The following is a 23,238-nucleotide window of genomic DNA, read 5'->3' on the forward strand; positions in this document are numbered from 1 at the left end:
ATAAATATGATAACCAACTTATCATATTATATTTAAAACCTATAGTTTTAATATTTCATCATATGAACCATATAAACCATAGTTCTTTTTCTATTTTATGGTACTTAATATAAAAATAAATAAATAAAAACAATAAACTAAACTAAGAAAGCAATGTAAAAGATAGAGTAGAAGACGTCCCTGGAGAAATTGGAGTATTGTCATCGCAAGGAGTCTCCCATGCAGAAGATAGCTTTCAACTGCTTGGGTCAAGGGGCTTGCCCTGACCATTGGAGCTTCCAGCAATTGTTGGACACATGATGATTGGCATGCACCTAAAACTGCTTCCAGCTCATGCGACAGATAGCCTTTCTATCTCGGGGTCAATATTTGACTTTCGACGCATTGTCTATACTCCAAATATTGTTTGCAGCTTGGTCCACAATCTACAATACGCCTAAGATTGAAAGAGTGCCTGCGAAAACACAAAACTTCACAAAACATTAGCCGCCAAGTCCCTGGCAACAGCGCCAAAAACTTGTTGGCAGGAAAAATTTATTAGGGACGGATGGGGTTGTGCACGCAATCATGTGTTAGACATGGCTTAAGCTATGCATTTACGCCCATGCATCTGAGATGATGCATCAGAATGATAATATGTTAATCTGGTATGCAATGACCACGCGTTCCTATCACAAGTTTTCTTATGCTTGCGCCAAGTATAACGGGAACGCAAGTTTCTTGGGTAATCCGAGGTCGAACACAGGGACTTGTCACTCAATAATGCTTGTGAAGCAATACATTTGAGGCGATAAAAAGAAAAATAAAAAGAAGTTTAATGGATTTACACACTACTTCTGCTCCTATCTAAACAGATTGAGCAATAGAAGACTTACGATGAGAATAGATAGATACACAACAACCATTAACGCATAGTGATGTTTATTTCTTAAATCGCCCGAGTAATCCCAGCTCATTGCACTAACGCATCGCACACCTCTCGGTGGTCAGCCACATGACTATATCTCTATAGTGCATGGTTGCGTCGAGCATAAGATTGTGCCTATCTCTAGGAACAATGCATACTTTGCTTTAGTGCGTTCCATCTCTTACCTTTTCAGGCAGTTAGACGTGGCTATTTAACTTATAGACAAGCAATGCAACAACCCATAGACAAGCGTTGCTACAGCCTTTCACCAAGCAAAGAGGATTAACTCACTATACTCACACAACGCACACCTCTCGGTGGGTTGCTACATGCATCCTATCTCTAGGTTACACGGTTAAGTATGCGATCGCCTTTGATAAATAAACGATGAAGGTAAATGATGACAAAGATAAAGATGAAGAAGAAGATGACATTGAAAGAATCAAGAGATGCAATGATTTCAAAATGTCTTAATATCTTAAGCTAAAATGTAATACAATATAGAGGTTAGAAGAGAAATGAAGGACTCTGCGTCAAGGCAGCCGGTGATGCCATGGATGAATGGTGGAGATGTCTCTCTCGAGCTCTATCTCCGGTGAAAGCTCCAGTCGTCACTCGGTCTGGTTTGTGGAGGTGAAGAATTCTCACTGAAAATCTTGCTCAAGCTCTCATCTGTGATCGCAAACATCTGCCTTGAGGCAGAAGTTCGGATGTCTTGAAATGAAGGTCCAAAGGCTATTTATAGAGTTTAAACGCCGACATCTATCATGATTGCGTTATGGCTCATTGATGCTTTTGTCGCGGTATGGGCAAAGTCACATCGTCTTATCTCGTTGATATTCCCAAGGTATGTGCCCGAGCTTGGTTCAGCTGAAGCATCAACACGTCTTACCCATCTTGCGATCGTCCTTTTATTATGGTTATCACTCCGTGGCCACAATTCCGAAATGATAACCACATCCACTTGATCACCGCAACTTCCATGCGATGGACGCATTCGTCACCGCAACTTTCATGCGATGCCCGCATTCGTTCACCACAACTTCCATGCGATGGATGCATTCGATCACCATAACTTCCATACGATGGACGCATGCAATCCAACTTTCAGTGCATGCGTTTGTCTTTGCGATCGCCTGGCTTTAGCGCATGCGTTTGTCTTTGCGATCGCTTGGCTTTAGCGCATGCGTTTGTCTTTGCGATCGCCTGGCTTCAGCGCATGCATTTGTCTTTGCGATTGCTTATTTCAAACGCATGCATTTGATTCCTGCGATAGCTACAAAAATAGACACTTTGGCTTGGAGTAACGCATAATATTGGGGTCAGTGAGGATTTAGGTGCTAATCGACGCAAAACTCAATTTTTCGCAAATGCTAAGTATTATCACCAAATTTTCTACTTATTAGCCTTCATAATTCTAAATAAAAGGCTTATAATAACTGGTATTTCTGCCAGTTATCACCCCCGAAACTTAGAATCATGCTTGTCCCCAAGCATGCATTATACTCAAGAAATTCTTAACTCACCTTCCGACGTCTCTTTGCGATGACTGTCTTCTCAGAATATAATTTACTCGTGCCTCTAACTATGGACGCAATGCTCTCCTCCACTTCAGTTGCTTCTCCAAAGAAATCTTTTCTAAGTTAAATTCGGCAAGCCTTTGCTTAAAAACTTTTTATTCATTCACCACAACTTTGCGTTCAGCTCTTGAGAATGCATTTGTTTAATACAACATAGTCCTCTGTAGTTACATCTCACTCTTTAAGTACCACTGATTCCTCTAATAAACAATACAACATAGTCAAACTATGTGTGAACACCTCTCGGGCTAAGAGAAGTTGTGTGGTGCCACATTGTTCAAGCCTCAGAATGAGCCCTTAAGGGAGCCATCTATCTACTTACCGCTGCCTTGGGGAAGGAGTGAATTCCATTTTGTGTAGCTGAGTTCCCATCTCCCAAATCAGATGAATCCCTAAAATGGTAGGTTTGAATGGAATTACTCAGGATAGATGGCTATGGCAGGAGTTCATTTTGTGTAGCTGAGTTCCCATGACCTCAATGGCAGGAGTTCCCAACTTACTCAGGATTGAGGTCATGTTACCTATGATCATCCTAGTGAAGTGAAGTCTCTATCATGAACAGTGTTATATAGTGAGACGTTAACACTTCGTTGTTAGGTCTTATACAAACTTTTTGTATAGGATGCCCCCGTTCGCATGTCCCCAACACGAATGATCAAGCTCAGACCATCTGTGACAAGTGACAACACTTGTGACCATTCCACAAAGCGGGCTGCGTCCATAGCATTACCAGGATAAAGTTTCCCTTCTATATCCATATACTACAGATCATTTTGGTTATCACTCAAGACAAGATCCACTTGTATGTCACCACATACATGCTTGAGTCACATATAGATAACCAGGGATTTGATGTTTATTGGTTTGTGGTAAAGAAACTAAAACAAGTAAATGAGCAAAACAACAAGATGTGAAGTAAATATCATATATTAACAATCACAGGTGTTCGTATGTACTGTTTACAAACTACAAGACACGAGACTTTAGGGTATCAACCCCAACACTAACTCCTTAAGTACCACTGATTCCTCTAATGAACAATAAGTCATAGTCCTACCATGACTGAGTCCTCTCTTTCAAAGAGAGGGTGTGGCCACTATGTTCAAGACCCGAAATTAGCCCTTAAGGGAGCAATTTATCTACTTACCTCTGCTTCGGGAAAGAAGTGAATTCCGTCTTGTGTAGCTGAGTTCTCAGCTCCTCAATTAAACGAATCCCCAAAAAGATACGCTTGTTAAGTTGGCAATATGGCCATTCTCACCCATACTAATCAAAGGACTGCACTCATAGGCAGGAGTTCCCAACTCACTTAGGATTAAGGTAATGTCACCTATGGTCATTTTAGTTAAATGTAAATCTCAATTATCCACGGCGTTATATAAAGAGACTAATCATCTCGTGGTCCAGTCTTATACAATTTCTTCGTATAGGATACCTCCACTCACATGTCTCCACATGAATGGTCAGGATCAGACCATTTGTAGCACTTTACAACACTTGTAAATATCTACAAAGCGAGCCGTATCTGTAGTGTCACTAGGATAAGGTATTTCTCCTTTATCCTTATACTACAGACCATTTAGGTTATTACTTAAGGATGATCCACTTGTATGTCTCAGATATATGCTTAAGTTACATGAAATAACCACAGATCTTAGTTTATTGGATATGAGTAGATTCAAATAAAATAATATTTATTTTAGTAATAACAATATGTACAAAATGTTTACAAACTACAAGACCACCGGGAAAATTAGAACACCAATCCCAATAATCTCCCACTTGTCCTAATGCCTCGAGAGACTAATGTACAATACATAAAAACAGTACAATATACAATAAACTAGGGCACACTCTATACCCCAGTATCATGTCCCACTTGCCCTATACAAAGTGTCGCATGTCCCATAGACCCAAACTCTCTAGATGACCCTCGAACACTTAGACGTGAGAGCCTTTGTAAACGAATCAGCAACGTTGTTCTCCGATGTGATCTTTGTGACTATCACATTACCGCGATGCACAATCTCCCTAATCAAATGATTCTTTCATTCAATATGCTTGCCTCTACGATGACTCCGAGGTTCCTTAGAATTTGCCATAGCCTCGCTGTTATCACAATAGAGTGTGATCGACAAAGACATATTTGGAACAACTTCCAAATCTGTAAGGAACTTCCTAAGCCAAACAACCTCTTTAGCAGCTTTGCAAATGGCTACGTATTCGGCTTCCATAGTGGAGTCCGCGATGCATCCTTGTTGATGCTTCACCAAACTATAGCTCCTCCATCAGTCTAAAAGTCACAGTCTGTGTATCCTGTAAGGATCAAATCCTTATCTCCATACACGAGCATATAGTCTCCCATTCTTTCAAGATACTTGAGAATCGTTTTGACCACCGCCCAATGATCTAATCCTGGATTGGACTAATATTGACGTACAATCCCTACTGCACAGCAAATGTCAAGTCTAGTATATAACATTGCATACGTGAGGTTTCCAATAGCCGAAGCATAGGGAATCTGTGTCATTTTTTCAACCTCTAAGGTGTCTTAAGACACTGTTTCTTAGACAAAATAGTTCCATGCATGATAGGTAATAAAACCCTCTTGGAATTCTGCATCGAGTATCTGATCAATGTATACAAAATGTTTACAAACTAAAAGACCACCAGGAGAATTAGGACACCAATACTAACACTCCCTTACGTGGGGAGTTACATTTTATTTAATTAAAATTAAATAAAACTATTTATTTAATTTAACTAACTAAATAAAAGCCAATAACCATTTAAATCATATTTAAATTATTCCCTCTCACATAACCTTTAGTTTTAATGCGCATCTAATGTGCATTAATTTTAACCTATAGTTTTGATTTAATCAGTTTAATTAAATTCAAAATTAATTAATTAATTAATTCTTCAATTAATTAATCATCTAATTAAATATAACATATTTAAGTTAATTTTCCATTTGAATCATATTCAAAAACACTTATCTCACTTAACCTATAGTTTTAATGCACATCCAATACACATTATTTTTAACATATAATTTTCAATATGAATTTTATTCATATTAAATTAATATTTAAACTCCTTTCAAATATTTTTTTCTCTCACTTATTAATTTTGAATCATATCTAAAATTAATAATAAAGTCACCTCAATATTTTTAACAAGCTAGGAAGGGGATCTAATGGACCTGCAGATTAGAGGCTCCAACGATGTCAGATTAATTGGCTAAACTCAATCACAAAATTAATCAATATTCGTTAACTGTGGCCACAACTGCACTCTTCTCACTCTAGATATGTTTCTGTGCCCATGGATATAGATCAATAATAGCAAGTTAGTCCATCACAAGTGTTCATAACACTATCTGGGTCAAATTACTGTTTTACCCCTAAGTTACCTCTACATCCTTAAGTACCAGTGCTCTTCTAATGAAAACCTTAAGGAACTCTTATAAAAGAGTACCTATGAGTGGAAGCAAGATCATTCCAAATTCGTTGTGACTAAAATACCGCATTCACAAACAAACATACAAGTTATGCATTTATAACAAATTACGGCATGCTTTTCAAACTTAAAAAACAAAGAGATGAGAGACATACCTCTGGAAGAACTCTTCTTCACTTCAAATCTTGCTCTCGTCAAGGAATTGGCAACTCACGCAGTCGCTGTGCTCGCCAAGACTATCGTCCATCAAATCACGTTGTCGTCTACCATTGAATGGACTTCTCACGAATAAGGCAGCAAGGAGGACATAACCACTCGGAAACCTTGGTATCCTCGGAGTAATTAATCTAGGAGGTGTGGGCTCTATTGGATTAGGTAGAGGGGAGGAGGAAACAATGATCGTTTACCACGACCAAGCAAGTGGGAGATATATGGAGTCTATCACATAGACGAGTGCTTGATCATTTAGTAAAAGGTACACGACCGTGTAGTAAAAAGGGGCTGATTGTTTAGATGATTGTTTAGTAAAATCACTCGGCCGCGCGATCGTTTAGAAAAGACTATGCGATCCTTTAGTAATCTGTGTGTGTACACGATTGTTTAAGACAACTTGAGCTATCATATAGGCTCTCGTTTACTAGATGATGGGCAGTACTTGAAGCGATTATTTGATCTCTTTGCAAAATGAAAACTATTTTCATTTTATCCTTCAGTTATGAAAACTGATTGCAACCTCCCATTATCTCATTCGGTTATGAAGAAAAATCGGCAACAATTATCTTATAATTGTTTAATAAGAAATAAATATAATCATATTATATTTATAATCTATGGTTTAATATTACATCATATACAACATATAAACCCTAGTTCTTTTCTCCTCCACTAGATATAAATTATATTTATATCCTTTTCCTCTAATTAATGTATCTCATACATCATGTCAACTATATCATATATAATTGACCAGTTTAATCATATCATATATAATCAAACTCCCTTTTGTCAATTTGAACACTTTAAATTGACCCAAAAACTGATTCTCAACTTGAATCCATTGAGCTACCAAAGGGACCTTATGGACCTATGGCTCGAAGCTCTAATAGTATGTGAATAGCTGAATAAACTCTTTAGCCACGAGATCCACCATCTGTTAACTACCAGATATTCCACTAAAGACCGACAGTTGCACTCTTCTCACCATAGATATATTTTTGTGTCCACTAGATATAACCAATCAAATGTACGATAACCCTTCACAGATTTTTGTAAGTACAGCTGGGCCAATTTACCGTTTTGCACCTGTAGTTACATCTAACTCTTTAAGTACCACTTATCCCTCTAATGAACAATACAACATAGTCATACTATGTGTGGACACCTCTCGGGCCATGAGAAGGTATGTGACGCCACATCGTTCAAGCCCCGGAATCAGCCCTTAAGGGAGCAATCTGTGAACCCTGAGCCCTAATTTCTCTACTTGAGTATGTTCCCTATTGAGACCAGTATGGTGAATAGGTTGATGTGAAAATTAATGGGTAATTGTAGAGAAAAGGGCGAAAAGTTAGAAGAAAAGTTAGAATTTGAAAGCTTGACTCTTGGGTAAAGCTTGAAAAATTGGCTAAGTGTAACCCATGCATTGGAAGCTAGAAAATTGGCTAAGTTTGTTCCATGCATTGGCCTTGCTCATTTGAGAGGTTATTTAGGCGTTGAAGAAAGCCAAAGTGTGGCCAAGAGAAAAGAATGCGGCAGTCAATGTCTTGAGAGGTTAGCAAAACATGCGGCATCCTCAAGTTGCACGGACATGGGCGTTGGGCGTTGAAGGAGCGCGCGGGGATGATTGTGTAGTAATGAATGGGCGTTGGGCGATCGTGTAGAAAATGAATGACACTACACGATGTGGTAGGCGATCATGTAGTAAATGCGTGAAGCTAAGCGATGCGGTAGGCAATCGTATAGCAGATGCGCGACACTAGACGAGGCGAAGGATCATGTTAAACGATAACATTAAGTGATGGGGCATTGGAACTACACGATGATGCTGGGCGATGAACGCTATGCGATGGGCATGTGCACTAGACGATAGCCGTGCTGCGCTAGACGATGGGCGTTAGCACTACACGATGAGCAAGAGCGGTGCGGTAGGCTATGTGCTATGCGATAGGCGCAAGCGCTATATGATGGTGCTTTGCGATAGCATTATTAAGACGATGAGCTAGGCAATGGGACAAGCCATGGTGGACGCATGGTGAAATCTCTTTGCGTTGCTAAGGCTGGCGGTACATAAGGCTTATGAGGTTAGTTGCGTTGGTCTTGAACAAGAGACATAAGGACGTTGGCAAACAAGGACATACATGCGTTGGTCATAAGGGATGCATTAGCAAGAGGTTAGGCGATGGTAAGCTATACCATGAGGCGTTGAGTTGAGACCTAGCTTGGCTCAAGGGTTATTATGTGTTGGTGTATGCTATGTACCAAGGACATCCGAGGGCATATGGGCGCATAGAACAAGGAAATAAGTATGCGTTGGAAGAGTATTGATCATAATCCTAGTTGATTGCATAGGCCAAAGGTAAGCCATGCGAAAGAGAAGGATATGCGGCCAAGGATGCGATGTCTTGAGTTTAGTATGCTCAAGTAATATGTTGATGAGAAAGCCATGGGTTGATGATGGCTAACCGAGAAAAGGACATGCACGACCAAGCAATTTGAGGTTAGGGTGAGCCATGCGAGCATCTAGCATATGTGGTCAAGTTTTTGCCAATTGGAGTGCCATTTGAGATTGGATGGACGCATTTGAGGTTGGATGGTACCACATTTGAGGTTGGATGGACGCATTTGAGGTCAGATGGGCGCATAGGCCATGTGAGGGAGCGATCGGCCAAGATGGCTTGTGACCATAAGGGTGTGGAATGCGCTAATAGTGATCATCCGGACATGTGGCTTGTTGGGAAGAAATCTTGGGCTTCAAGAAAGTGAGGTGGATGCACAAGAAGACATAAAATTTGAGCGTTATGTGTTGGCTAGGGAAGAGGGTGACACCTTAGATTGCGATGGCATGAAGGTTGCGTTGATAGTGTGGGGAAAAGACACTTGGACATGCGACCAAGTAGGAGGTGTTGGCCTTGGAAAGATTTTGGATGCCTATAAATAGGGCCAAGGACTTCTCTTTAAATCATAACTCAAATTCTCTTCAAAGGACATTAAGAAGAGTGTATGAGGGCCGATTGTGAGGAAACTATGAGTTGATGAAAGAATGCATATGTTGGTAGCAAGACCATGCATTGGTCATGAAGTTCCAAGAGGAGGAGATGCTATCGGACAGTGAAGTCTGGAAGTAGCATCAACTTGGGACAAGAATATCTCTTAGAATACTTGTGCGTTTGGAGTGAATCTAAAGCCATCTGAAATTTGAGAGAGTCTAGTTTTCATGGTAGGGTTCCGGGGAAGAGACTACAAGGGATCAAGTTGGAGAGTCAGGAAAAGGCAGAAGGGTCGACTGTCGGGTAAGCTTAAGCCAGTCTTGAGGATTTGATGATTCCGGCCAAACCACGAGAAGTTCTGAGCTAATATTTTAGGGTAAACTTCCTGAGACATTTTAGAGCATGTTTTTAGAAGGGAGTATCTCGAGATAAGGCTTAGAACTATGAGTAATATGAGCTTTAAATTAAATTTGGATCTTAGGGTTCAAAAGGGAGCCCGAGGTAACCAAGGAACTTCTAGAGAGAAAGGTTCCTAAACGGCCAAGGTGAGTAACTAAATATTTACAATGTTTTAAAGAAACCATGTTTTGAAGAAAGATTATTCTCATGCTAGCTAGTTTTACAAAGTAATTTCCAAGCAAACCATGAGTTATGTTTTAAACGCATGCCATGTATGAAAGTTTATTGAAAAACTATTTATGTGTGTTTAAATACACCAAGCATGCATTTATATCTTTAAAGGCATGTTTTCTATGTGTTATGCTTTACATGCTTTAAAGAGAAAGTTATTTTATGACTAGTTTTACTTGAAACTCGATACCGAAGGACATTTGAGAAGGTATCCGAGCAGCTTGATACTGAAGGACAAGTTTTGAGAAGGTATTTGAGCAAAAGTACCTAAGGTATGAAGATACTTAGTATGGCCACGTGCACGTAGGTAGTTAAAGTCAGAGATTGATGTTGGGATTTAACCACAACAAGGTTATTCTCAACTAAGGAACAGTTTTAATGTTTTCTAACAAAAACAACTTTATATGCTTTATGCTTGGAAAATGTTTATACTACAGTACAAGGTTACTGTAGAATTTTATATTTCAGCTTAATCTCTTTATTGAGACTTTTGCATGAGAATCAATTTTCTTTTTTAAGTCACTCACTGGGATAGCAAGCTCACCCCATTTTCAAATCTTTTCCTTTCCCCCAGGTAGCGGTCAAATCCTCAAGAGATAGCTATGCATCTGCTCTACCACTAAAGGACAAAGATATTGTAACCCGTTTGTTAGGTGGTTACTGTAAATATTGTACACATGTTACAGTTGTTCATATAGAGACTAAGGTTTTGGGCATCGGGACTTGTGAAACTAGTAATGTAATCTCTCTAAATATGTTGTGTGTTTAAACTTAATGTATTGGGCCTAAGAGGCATCTGTTGTGTATGAGTTCCATGTTGGTATCAGAGTTATTTCTGCCAGAGTTATTAGGCAATAAGTGTCAACAAAAGGGTTGATAATTGCTGCAGTCATATCCTCTCCTAGGCTCAGAGAGTAGTTTGGGACGGGGTGTGACACAATCTATCTACTTACCCTTGCTTCGGGGAAGGAGTGAACTCCATCTTGTGTAGCTGAGTTCCCAGCTTCCAAATCAGACGAATCCCAAAAGTGGTAGGTTTGAGTCGGTAATTTGGCCACTCACACCCATGCGAATCAAATAACCGCCCTCGAAGGCAGGAGTTCTCAACTCACTCAGGATTGAGGTCATGTTACTTATGGTCATCCTAGTCAAGTGAAGTCTCTGTCATGAACGACGTTATATAATGAGACTATAACACTTCGTGGTCCGATCTTATACAAACTCCTTTGTATAGTTCACCCAAGCTCGCATGTCTCCACATCAATGATCAGAATTAGACCATCTGTAGCAAGTCACAACACTTATAACTATTCTACAAAGCGGGCCACATCCGTAGCGTTACCAGGGTAAGGTTTCCCTCCTATATCCGTATACTACAGACCATTTTGGTTATCACTTAAGGCATGATCCACCTGTAAGTCTCCACATAAATGCTTAAGTTACAACGACAACCATGGATCTTAGTTTATTGGTTTATGGTACAGAAAATAAAACATCCAATGTTTCATAGACAATAGTGAAAAAAATATCATATATTATTACATCACAGGAGTTTGTTCAATACAATGTTTACAATCTACAGGACCCAATGAGAGTTTATGACATCATCCCTAACAATCTCCCACTTGTCCTAAAGCGAGTAGGGTGTACAAACAAATAGTACAAAACAATAAACTAGAGCACTAAGGCCTAGTACAAAAATCTCCCACTTGCCCTAGTCCAGTCGCGGGCGGTCCCATAGACCCATGCTCTGAAGGTAACCTTAAAAAACTGTAGCCGTGAAAGCCTTCATAAACGCGTTAGCAATGTTATGCTCCAAAACTATTTTTGTGACTATCATGTCCCCTCGATGCACTATCTCGCGGATGAGATGATACTTCTGCTCTATATGTTTGCCGCGCTTGTGACTCCTAGGCACCCTGGAGTTCACCACAACACCACTATTGTCACAATAGAGGGTGATGGGCCTAAACATGTCTGGAATAACTTCCAGATCTATCAGGAACTTCCTAAGTCAAACGGCCTCCTTAGTAGCTTCATAAGCCGCTTCATACTCGGCCTCCATCGTGGAGTCGGCGATGCACCCTTGCTTATTCCTTAGCGACCTCACGAGCATGTAGTCCCTCGTTCTCCGAAGATACTTGAGGATGTTCTTGATTGTGGTCCAGTGACCCTGTCTTGGATTAGTCTGATACCTACTGACTATACCCACAGCATAGCAGATGTCTGGTCTAGTACAGAGCATCGCATATATCAAACTACCAACGACAGATGCATATGGGACCTGTCTCATCTCTTCAACCTCTTGAGGCGTCTTAGGACAAATTTCCTTAGACAAAGTAACTCTATGCCTAAAAGGCAATAAGCCTCTTTTGGAGTTCTGCATCGAATACTTGAGCAACATCTTGTCAATGTACGATGCCTGAGACAGTGCTAGTACTTTGTTCTTTTGATCCAGAAAGATCTGAATATCAAGAACAAACTGAGACTCTCCCAAATCTTTCATTTGGAATTGGGTCGCTAGCCAGTTCTTAACTGCATTCAGTAGTCCTACATCATTCCCAATGAATAAGATATCGTCTACATACAACACTAGGAAAACTACTGAATTATTGATGATTTTCTTGTAAACACAAAGCTTATGAATGTTTTGGTCAAAGCCGTATGATTTGATCGCAGTATCAAACTAAATGTTCCAAGATCGATACGCTTGTTTTAGCCCATAAATGGACCGATTCAGTTTGCAAACCTTTTGCTCTTGAGATTGGGCTATGAATCCCTCGGGCTGTACCATATAAATGTTCTCCTCAAGATTTCCATTCAGAAAGGCAGTCTTGATGTCCATTTGTCATATCTCATAGTCATAATAAGTGGCAATGGAAAGGAGGATGTGGATAGACTTCAACATGAAAACAGGCGAGAAATTCTCCTCATGGTCGACTCCCTCCACCTGGGTATATTTACCACAAGTCTAGCCTTGAAGGTTTGCACCTTCTCATCGGTACCCCGTTTCCTCTTATAGATCCATTTGTAACCTATAGGTTTTACCTCATCAGACTGATCTACAAGATCCCACACTGAGTTGAAGTACGTCGACTTCATCTTGTGATCCATGGTTTTGACCTATTCATCTCGGTCAACATCCTCCATTGCCTTCTGATAAGACAACGGATCCTCAATGTCGCCATCAGCTACCTTAGCCAAGATTTCTTTGAAACCCAGATAGCGTACAAGTGGGTTCGCAACCCTCTCACTGCGTCGAGGTTCCGTCAACTCATGACGTGGAATCGACCTACCAGATGAACTATCATCAACAACTCTTGCTGATGAAGTAGACCCTTCAACAACTCTTATTGAAGTTTCAGTAGTTTCGTTGGAAAGCTCATGTAACACGATCTTACTACGTGGACTGTGCTCCCTAATATGATCCTCCTTCAGGAAGGTAGCATTCATAGATACAAACACTCTATTTTCCATAGGATCATAAAAGTAACCCCCTAGTGTACCTTTAGGGTAGCCTACAAAGAGGCACAACCTCGATCGTGATTCCAATTTCTTTGGATTAGCTTCAAGCACATTTGCTGGGCAACCCCATATGCGGAAGTGACGCAAACTAGCTTTACGCCCATTCCACAACTCCAAAATTATTCTCGCAACACTCTTGGAAGGAACACAGTTGAGTATATACACTGAAGTTTCCACTGCAAAACCCTAAAACGAGTCCGGTAAGAAAGCACAACTCATCATCGACCAAACCATGTCTAACAAGGTTTTGTTTCTCCTATCCACTACACCATTCTACTGAGGTGTACCCGGTGTTGAGAATTGGGAAACGATTCCATGTTCGATGAAATAGTCCTGGAACCCTGAATCCAAAAACTCTCCACCTCGATTAGATCAAAGTGTCTTAATCCGTCTATCCAATGCATTTTCAACTTCAGCCTTGAACTCTCTGAAGTTTTCAAAGAACTTAGACTTCCGTTGCATCAAATAAACATACCCATACCTAGAGTAATCATCAATAAAGGTGATGAAATACTCATAGCCTCCCCTAGCTAGCACATTCATCCGACCACAAAGGTTAGAATGTACTAACTCTAGCGGCTCTTTGGCTCGATAACCTTTTTCAGTAAAAGGTCTTTTAGTCATCTTGCCCTCAAGGAAAGATTCATACACTGGTAAATAATTTTCCTCTAACTATCTTATAAGTCTATTCTTCACCAACCTCTCAATCCTATTGAGATTGATGTGCCCTAATCGAAGGTGGCAAAGTTGGGCATTTTCTTTTGGAAAAACCCTTTGTAGTTTATTTTGAGTTACGACAGTTTTAAACATCTCTATGTTATGGAGGGAACTCATTGCTGACAACCTTAGCACATACAAGTTATTTTCCAAATATGCTGTACAAATTTCTACTCCATCTTTATGAATAAACACTTTATTCAATTGAAAATTTAGAGTATAATTATACTACATTAGACACTTTATAAAAATTAAGTTCCTTTTCAATGTAGATACTACATAAACATTATCTAAAATGATAAACTTCTTCTGTAACGTCAACTGGACTCCTCCCACTGCCACAGCTGAGGCGACGTGTTCGGTGCCTATTCATATCGTCATCTCACCAGCCTCTAGCTACCGCCAAGATCTAATCCCCTGAAAAGAAGAACAAACATGATTAGTGGCCCTGGAGTCAATATCTAGGCAGAATCATCATTCTCCACTAAACAAGTTTCTAACATCAGTAAATCATATTTACCTTGTTTTGCCTTGGCCTTGGCCTTATCCTTTTTCTTCTCCTTAATCTTGCGAGGACAATTCCTCTTCCAGTGCCCATCCTGGTTATAATGGAAACACTTTCCCTTGTCTCTGGGTGCTGGTCACCTTCCCCGCTGGGCGACAGGCGGTGGGTTAGCAGGCGCCTTCCCCTTCCTCTTACCACCCTTCTTCTTCTTCCACTTAGTAGTGTTAGAGGTAGAAGGTGCAAACTTCGTTCTTGAGGTCGAACCTTTATGGAATGTTTTGAAGATGAAGCAACATTTTCCTCACCCCTTATTCTTCTTACTTTTCAGTAAGGATTGGAATGTCTGCAACTCGTTGAGGAGAGTTGTAAGGGTATAGTCCACTTTGTTCAGAATCGCATTGCTGGCAAACTGCAGGAAGCTATCCGACAACGAATGCAGGATTATAGTAACCTGGCTACCCTCATCGATTCGAGACCCATTCATCTCTGCCACATTGAAGTGAACCATCATATTAAGCACATGTTCTCGAACAGAGGTGCCTTCCTCCATTTTGGAGTTGAAGATACATTTAAGAGCCTCATGCTTGAGCTGTCTAGACGGTTGTCTGAACATTCCCCACAGGGACTCCATGATCTCATGCGCTGAGACCATAGGCTCATGCTTCTTGGCCAAAACATCATTAAAATTGGCCAAGATATAGGCTCGGGCTTTCTCGTTCGCTTGTGTCCAACGCTAATAAGCCTCCCGAACGTTTCTAGCGGCGTTAGGAGGTGGAATAGGAGGACACTTCTCCATAAGGATGAATCTGAGATCATCGATGATTAATATTGTTGTGATCGTGTGTTTCCAACTAGCGTAGTTTTCACTAGTCAGTTTATCAGCCTAAGTAAAGCTAGTGTGGTGGTTGCCATAATTACGTTGTTGAAAAAACTAATAAACTTAATAAGTCTATGCAATACCACATTTTAACACCAATTTTAGTTTTAGCAAATTAGTTTCCAAGTACCTTAAGTGAAAAGACTTTATTTCACAATGGTGCCCCAGCAAAGCAGGGAAAACATTATCGGTAGGGTGATTAGATGCCCCTTTATTGGGATGAGACACTCTCAACCATTAGGCAGAAACAACTCTTGTAACTGCACCTAACAATCACCATTCGTTCGGTCTAGAATTATTAACCCTTAACAATTTCGCGTAAGTGAACCCCTCGTTTTCGGCCCTAAAGTCCTGCCCTAATGTGCCCACCATAGGGAAAAAGTAGATTAGGACAAGATACTAAAGTGACCTTATCCTATATAGGAGATTAGATAAAGAATCGTGCAAAACTGCCATCCTATAGGGGGATACTCCCAGGGTGCCTCGAGGCAATGCGCAGAAACCTTATCCAACCTAATAAGAGAGACCGTGGGATATGTTGCTGCACGTCTCGCTCCCACTTACTATGAACATTCTCTCCATCCACCTTGATATTAACCTACCCAAAAACTTTAAGGGGACATCCCAGGGTGCCATGAGACTGAGGATAGATCTCACGGTGTGAACATAAAAGGAGAAATACGAAGAGGTTTAAATGAAGTATCAGATACCCCAAGTACCTCCCACTGAATGTTCTACCTAGGGGTTCATTAAATTAGACCATTCGGCTACTGATTTTATCTAAGTCAGTTTAATTTTCTCAAAAACAACTTTTGTCTTTGAAATTAAATAAGTTCAAGTAGTCACATTAAACTCTTTAACGGACTGTGCTCAAATTTGCATGCATGTATCACATCTATCTAATTCACCTTTCCAAGTAGGTTTCCAGGTAGAGGTGTTCTATTTCCATCATCTTAAATAGTCCAGCCTAGATAGAACCCGCCTTAGACAAAAGGTCCCTTATAGATAGATTTTCTACACTTTTAATCTTTTATTAGTCAATTTAACCATATTAAACTGATTAAAAGATTAAACCATAGGTTACTAATCTTATTAGAACCATGATCTTAGGTCTATCTCCACCAAGTTTCAAAACACTTTTAAAACCATGATTCAAGCCTAAGTTCGCATGCATGTCTTTCTTATATATTTTAGTTCTAATTTCCTTATAACTCTTATAAAAGAAACAATTAAAACCCATACACATTGCCATGCGTAACTAGGTATTTATAACATTTATAAATTTAACCTATGTGTCATGCTTCATGCAATGTCCATTCATTACTATATATAACTTTTATTTACTTGTAATGAACTAAGCAAACATGCTTCCATACACCTTTATACTATAACACTTATAATATAAAGATGATGCATGTCTATACTTAACGCATGCATAAATATAACTCTTATATTATATGATGCATGAGCACGCCCTTATGTAATTTAAATCATGCTTCTTTAAATCATCACACTTACAATTAGAGATGATGCATGATCAATATATAACCTAAGGTGTGATTTCAACTATATGGCATACCATATGACATATAATTAAACATACATCCTATGTACATTCACAAAAGATAAATGGACCTGGATGAACCGCCTAAAAACCGGAAATAAAATTCTATCTATTACATTTTTCCATCAAGCAAACCGGTTCACAGGCGAACCGGGTCTTGAACCACCCGGGCGAAGCCTCCCTAATTGTTTAGTAAACTGACCGGGTATCCACGATCATTTAGCTACGATTGAGTACCATTTACAATGCGATGAAGTATGAGACATTCGATCGTTTAGCGCACCAGACATTAAACGTGCAAGTCTAAATGATCGATTAAACGACGACGTTGCTGTGAAGCACGATCGTCTAGACGATCACATAACAAGCACTTAAGTAACAAGTTTACTCCACAATCGTGTAGTTAGGAACTAAGCGATGAAGCTTGCTGAGCTACACGATCGTCTAGTGCACATGCGTCAACATGCTCCCGAGTATCCAATACTCTATGATCGCTTACCCCATCATTTACATGACCCGACCAATGCTTGGTCATCTTCATCCTCGAAGAATAGCAACTCTTTTCCTTGAAGTCTCATCACGAGTGACTCAACAGAGACTTAAACACTTTGAATTTATAGACTCAATAGCAAGTTAATATGCCCAAAAACACAGGGGCCCTTACAATTAACTTCGAATGTAAAAGAATAAAATAACCAGAGACATCATCCCAGAAAACTCCATTAATCCACATCCACAAAACCATTTAACAATTAAACAGAGTGTAGACATGCTTTACCCACCAAGAAGTAAATGCTAATCTAATAAATGAATTTGGAATATCAGAACCTGGCTCTGATACCAATTGAAGGAACTCTTATCAAAGAGTACCTATGAGCAGAAGCAAGATCGCTCCAAATTCATTGTGACAAAAATACCAAATTCACAAACAAACATACAAGTTATGCATCTACAACAAATTACGACATGCTTTTCAAACTTAAACAACAAAGAGACAAGAGACATACCTCTACAAGAACTCTTTTTCACTTCAAATTCGCTCTTGTCAAGGAATCGGCAACTCACGCAGTTGCTGCGCTCGCCAAGTCTATCGTCCACCAAATGACGCTGTCGTCTACCACTGAGCGAACTTCTCATGAACAAAGCAGTAAGGAGGACATAACCACTCGAAAACCTCGATATTCTTGGAGTAAGAATCCAGGAGGTGTGGGCTTTGTTGGATTTGGTAGAGGGGAGGAGGAAATGACGATCGTTTACCATGACAATATAAGTGGGAGATATATGGAGTCTATCGCATAGACGGGTTCTTGATCGTTTAGCAAAAGGTACACGACTGTGTAGTAAAAAGGGGGCTGATTACACAATGTTAGCCATAACCCATTACACATCTCCCACTTGCCCTAGATTACACAATGTAAATATCTCATACACCTATATTCTCTAGATGACTCTTGAACACTTTAGCCGAGAGAGCTTTTGTAAGTGGATCAGGAATGTGTGCTCTGAAGCGATTTTTGTGACAATCACATCTCCTTGTTGCAAAATCTCCTGTATCAAATGATACTTCCTTTCAATATGCTTTCCTTGTTTGTGGTTGCAAGGTTCTTTCAAGTTGGCCACAACCCCACTGTTGTCACAATATAAGGTGATCGGTAAGTTCATGTTTGGAACAACTTCCAAATCACTTAGGAACTTCCTTAGCCGAACTGCCTCCTTTGATGCTTCACAAGCAGCTACATACTCAGCCTCCATGGTTGAGTTTGCATTGCATCCTTGCCTGATGCTATGCCATACTACAGCTCCCCCGTTTAGGGTGACACTGATCCTGATGTGGACTTCCTAGAATCCTTTTCAGTTTGAAAATCAGAGTCTGTGTCCCGTAAGGATCAAATCCATTTCTTAATTAAAAAAGATGCAAAATTTGGAAAGATTTTATGCTCCAAATTTCCATCTTCTACATATTTGGACATCCTCAACACTCAAGACACAAAATTCTAACCTAATTCCAGGCCTAAAAGAGTGAATTTTTGCTAAAGAAAAGTTAGAGAGTGTGGAGAATTATTATGGATACTGTACGAATTCTCAACGTGTTGACCGATTTTCATCAAAGGAGGAGCATTACGATAGTTATCTTCTCTGGTTCTTTATTTTTTTCGACTTCAATGTTGTCAAAATTGTATGAAAATATGTGTTTGAGAACTATGAGCGACTAAACTCTCTTGTTCTAGGGTATTTCTAGATTTACTTATGAATTTAGTTTAATACTTAGTGATTTCAAGGAATTGTAGAACTTTATGCCTTGCAATGTTATTGTTCTTAATTTCTATTGACTGACCATCAATGAATGTTCTATTAAATATTCAATTCGGTATGTTGCATGTTTGATCGGGTATAACATTGGATTGCCATTAACCTACCATGCAAAAAGCTAGGGGAATAGTAAAAGTTGCTTATGACAATACCTAATGCCATGAATCTTAATTTGGTATCATTATGTTAGTTATCATTTATGATTACATGAGAATATTTTTTTCAAGAGATAATAATCTGGATCTTAGTATTGTGACTTAGGTAAATTGTTATGCATAATTTTCATGATTAATTTAAGTATTAACTAATGAAGTTTGTAGTGAAATCAACACCCTAAAACACTCTTTTAATATGAAGTTCACACTTACTTTTTCTAGTCATTTAGTTTTCTTACAATTAAAAATCACTCAAATCCACTTTTCAATTCATTAGCTAAAATCGATATGGTTTTAAATAGGTAAGTATTAACTGTTCATTTGATCCCTAAGGACAATACTCGACCTTTTATGTCGTTTTAATTTACTATAATTTAACCACGTTCACTTGCGTTGCATCAAGTTTTTGGTGTCATTGTCAGGGATACAAAATAACGATGTGGGCTTAATATTTAAGAATCAGAGATATTTTAGACTAAGGCTTATTTTTGTTCTAACCTTCGTTGGTGTTTTCTCTGGTGCATGTCTCGTGATAAGGACACTATTCTTTTGCCTTTTGATCTTGAGATTGAGTGTACTTTGAGGAGAAATCGTAGGGATAAGCAAGAAGTAGAAGAAGAGATGGCCGAAGAAGCGAAAAAGCAATTAAGGATTACTTCCAACCACCCTTCCCTATACTCAACCTGGAATTTTGAATGTGCCTATCAATGCAAACAACTTTGAGTTGAAGTCGGGGTTGATCAGTGTCACCCTCATAAGCATCTAATATTTTCAGTAGGGTGTCCTCTAAAAGCATTTTTCTTAGCCATTTGAATCAACTCCGACTTCAACTCAAAGTTGATATACCAACCTATGTTATACCATCTTATGTTGGGCCCCCAAACCGCTCCGAAGTGAGGAACTAAAAGTGCATTTTACTATTTTATTTATTATTATTATTTAAATTTTTTTAACCCCAAAGTTAAGAAACCCTTGGCGACCACCACCCTCCCTAGGATTAAAACCAATTTTGTTTTTACTTAAAACACACTACTTTTTAAGCTTAAGCTTTGGAGGGTGTGAGAGATGACAACAACCCAATGCAGATGAATAGAAGAGCAACTACCCGAAAGACCATTGCTTGTTTTAGGGAATTCCACGAAGCAAATGTAAGAGAACTGATACTTGAGCTTTCACCATGAACACTGCAAATGCATCAATTCTCCTCTGTTCTCCAAAGCTTTCGGCAGATTCTGAAAACATGTATTGCAGAGAGAGATCTCCGTACTGGAAAGTCCCTCCATGCTCTGTATATCAAGTCCTTCGTACCCACATCCACCTACCTCTCAAACCACTTCCTTCTTCTTTACTCCAAATGTCGTCGCCTCTCCGCTGCTCGTCGAGTCTTCGATCACACCCACGATTGCAATACCTTTTCCTTCAATGCCCTGATTTCTGCCTACGCGAAAGAATCGTTTGTTGAAGTTGCACGCCAACTGTTTGATGAAATGCCCCAACCAGACTCTGTTTCGTATAACACTCTCATTGCTGCATATGCGCAACGTGGGGATACTGAGCCTGCTTTTCAGTTGTTTATGGAGATGAGGGAGTCCTTTCTTGAGATGGATGGGTTTACTCTTTCTGGTATAATTACCGCTTGTGGCGATAATGTTGCTTTGATAAGGCAGTTGCACACACTGAGTGTTGTTGCTGGGTTAGATTCTTATGTGTCTGTTGGTAATGCACTCATCACACATTACAGCAAAAATGGATTTTTGAATGAGGCCCAGCGGATTTTTCATTGGATGGGTGAAGATAGAGATGACGTATCGTGGAATTCAATGGTTGTGGCATATATGCAGCATCGTGACGGCTCTAAGGCTTTAGAATTGTACTTGGAAATGACTGTGAGGTGCTTGATTGTTGACATGTTTACTTTAGCAAGTGTCTTGACAGCGTTTACGAATGTGCAGGACTTATCAGGCGGGCTTCAGTTTCATGCCAAATTGATAAAGTCTGGGTACCATAAGAATTGTCATGTGGGCAGTGGTTTGATTGATTTGTATTCAAAATGTGGTGGATGTATGTTGGATTGTAGAAAAGTTTTTGATGAAATATGTAAGCCGGACTTGGTCCTTTGGAATACAATGATTTCAGGATACTCCCTGTATGAGGAGTTATCCGATGAAGCTCTTGAATGTTTCCGGCAGCTGCAAGGTGTTGGCCACCAGCCTGACGATTGCAGCCTTGTGTGTGTAATAAGTGCCTGTTCAAACATGTCATCACCCTCTCAAGGAAGACAAGTTCATGGATTAGCTTTCAAATTGGACATTCCTTCCAATAGAATATCAGTGAATAATGCTCTGATTGCGATGTACTCAAAATGTGGAAATCTAAGGGACGCAAGAAGGTTGTTCAATACAATGCCGGAGCATAATACAGTGTCATATAATTCAATGATTGCAGGCTATGCACAACATGGGATGGGATTTCAATCACTTCATCTTTTTCAGAGGATGCTGGAGATGGGCTTTACCCCTACAAACATAACGTTTATTTCAGTACTTGCTGCCTGTGCACACACCGGAAGAGTTGAGGATGGTAAGATTTACTTCAATATGATGAAGCAGAAGTTTGGCATTGAACCAGAAGCAGGGCATTTCTCATGTATGGTAGATCTTTTGGGTCGAGCAGGGAAGTTAAGCGAGGCAGAGAGGTTGATTGAGACTATCCCTTTTGACCCTGGTTCCATTTTTTGGTCTGCATTACTCGGGGCCTGTCGAACACATGGGAACGTGGAGCTAGCAGTCAAAGCAGCAAACCATTTGCTTCAGCTGGATCCTTCAAATGCTGCACCTTATGTCATGCTGGCAAATATCTATGCTGACAATGGGAGATTGCAGGATGCTGCAGCTGTAAGAAAACTTATGCGAGACCGAGGTGTGAAGAAGAAACCTGGTTGTAGCTGGATTGAAGTAAACAGGAGAATACACATTTTTGTGGCCGAAGATACTTCCCACCCGATGATAAAGAAGATTCAGGAATACTTGGAAGAGATGATGAGAAAGATTAAGGAAGCGGGATATACTCAGGACGTGAGGTCAGCATCGGTAGGGGACTACGATAGAGAAAGGCAAACAGAGGAAGAGTTAAGGTTAGGACATCACAGTGAGAAGTTAGCTGTTGCATTTGGTCTCATGTCTACTAGAGAAGGTGAGCCAATATTGATAGTTAAAAATCTGAGGATATGTGTGGATTGCCACAATGCAATTAAGTATATCTCTGGGGTTGTCAAGAGGGAAATTACTGTTAGAGATTCCCACAGATTTCACTGCTTCAAGGACGGGCAATGCTCTTGTGGTGATTATTGGTGAACTTTTAAAGGTGTGGCTACTGCTTCTTTTTCACTCAAACAGATTGATAAAAAAAGGGGTGGATACTTTTGTGGTCCCTAGGTTTTGGGTCTTAAAAAAAAAAAAAGAAACCATTTTTTTCCACTTGAAATCACTCTTTAAATGGTTAGCAAATCATCCCAAATATGCTAACTCCATAAGTTTCAGGGGGCTATTCACTCACCATCCCTGGTGCTTTCATGCCCTCTGTACGAGATTCATAAAGGTAGGCCAACGTAGCAAGCTAAATGGCTTTGGATTTTCTTCTGATTATTTGTAATGTTATAACAGTTTCCTGAGTCATATTTTTATTACACAACATGTGTTTTTCTGCAAGGCAGATGCAGACGTATGAACTGATATTTTTGTATGCTGTTGTGTGAACAATAAGATCTTTTTATTTTTCATTTATTATTTCATACTTCTCCATGT

General features: G+C 39.7%; 1 protein-coding gene across 1 annotated transcript; it reads left to right on the plus strand.

Annotated features, from left to right (window-relative positions):
• The first annotated feature begins 20,438 nt into the window (after positions 1–20,438).
• LOC120072650 (pentatricopeptide repeat-containing protein At3g49710) lies at positions 20,439–23,164 on the plus strand. The gene has a single exon (XM_039025079.1). The coding sequence runs from the start codon at positions 20,626–20,628 to the stop codon at positions 22,786–22,788; it is 2,163 nt and encodes a 720-aa protein (XP_038881007.1). The 5' UTR covers positions 20,439–20,625; the 3' UTR covers positions 22,789–23,164.
• Positions 23,165–23,238: the final 74 nt, after the last annotated feature.

Source organism: Benincasa hispida, chromosome 3 (genome assembly GCF_009727055.1).
Source record: "Benincasa hispida cultivar B227 chromosome 3, ASM972705v1, whole genome shotgun sequence".
In the NCBI taxonomy this organism is placed as follows: Eukaryota; Viridiplantae; Streptophyta; class Magnoliopsida; order Cucurbitales; family Cucurbitaceae; genus Benincasa; species Benincasa hispida.

Coding starts and splice junctions, on each gene's coding strand:
- LOC120072650 (XM_039025079.1), top strand. CDS start 20,626: ATGCATCAATTCTCCTCTGTTCTCCAAAGCTTTCGGCAGATTCTGAAA.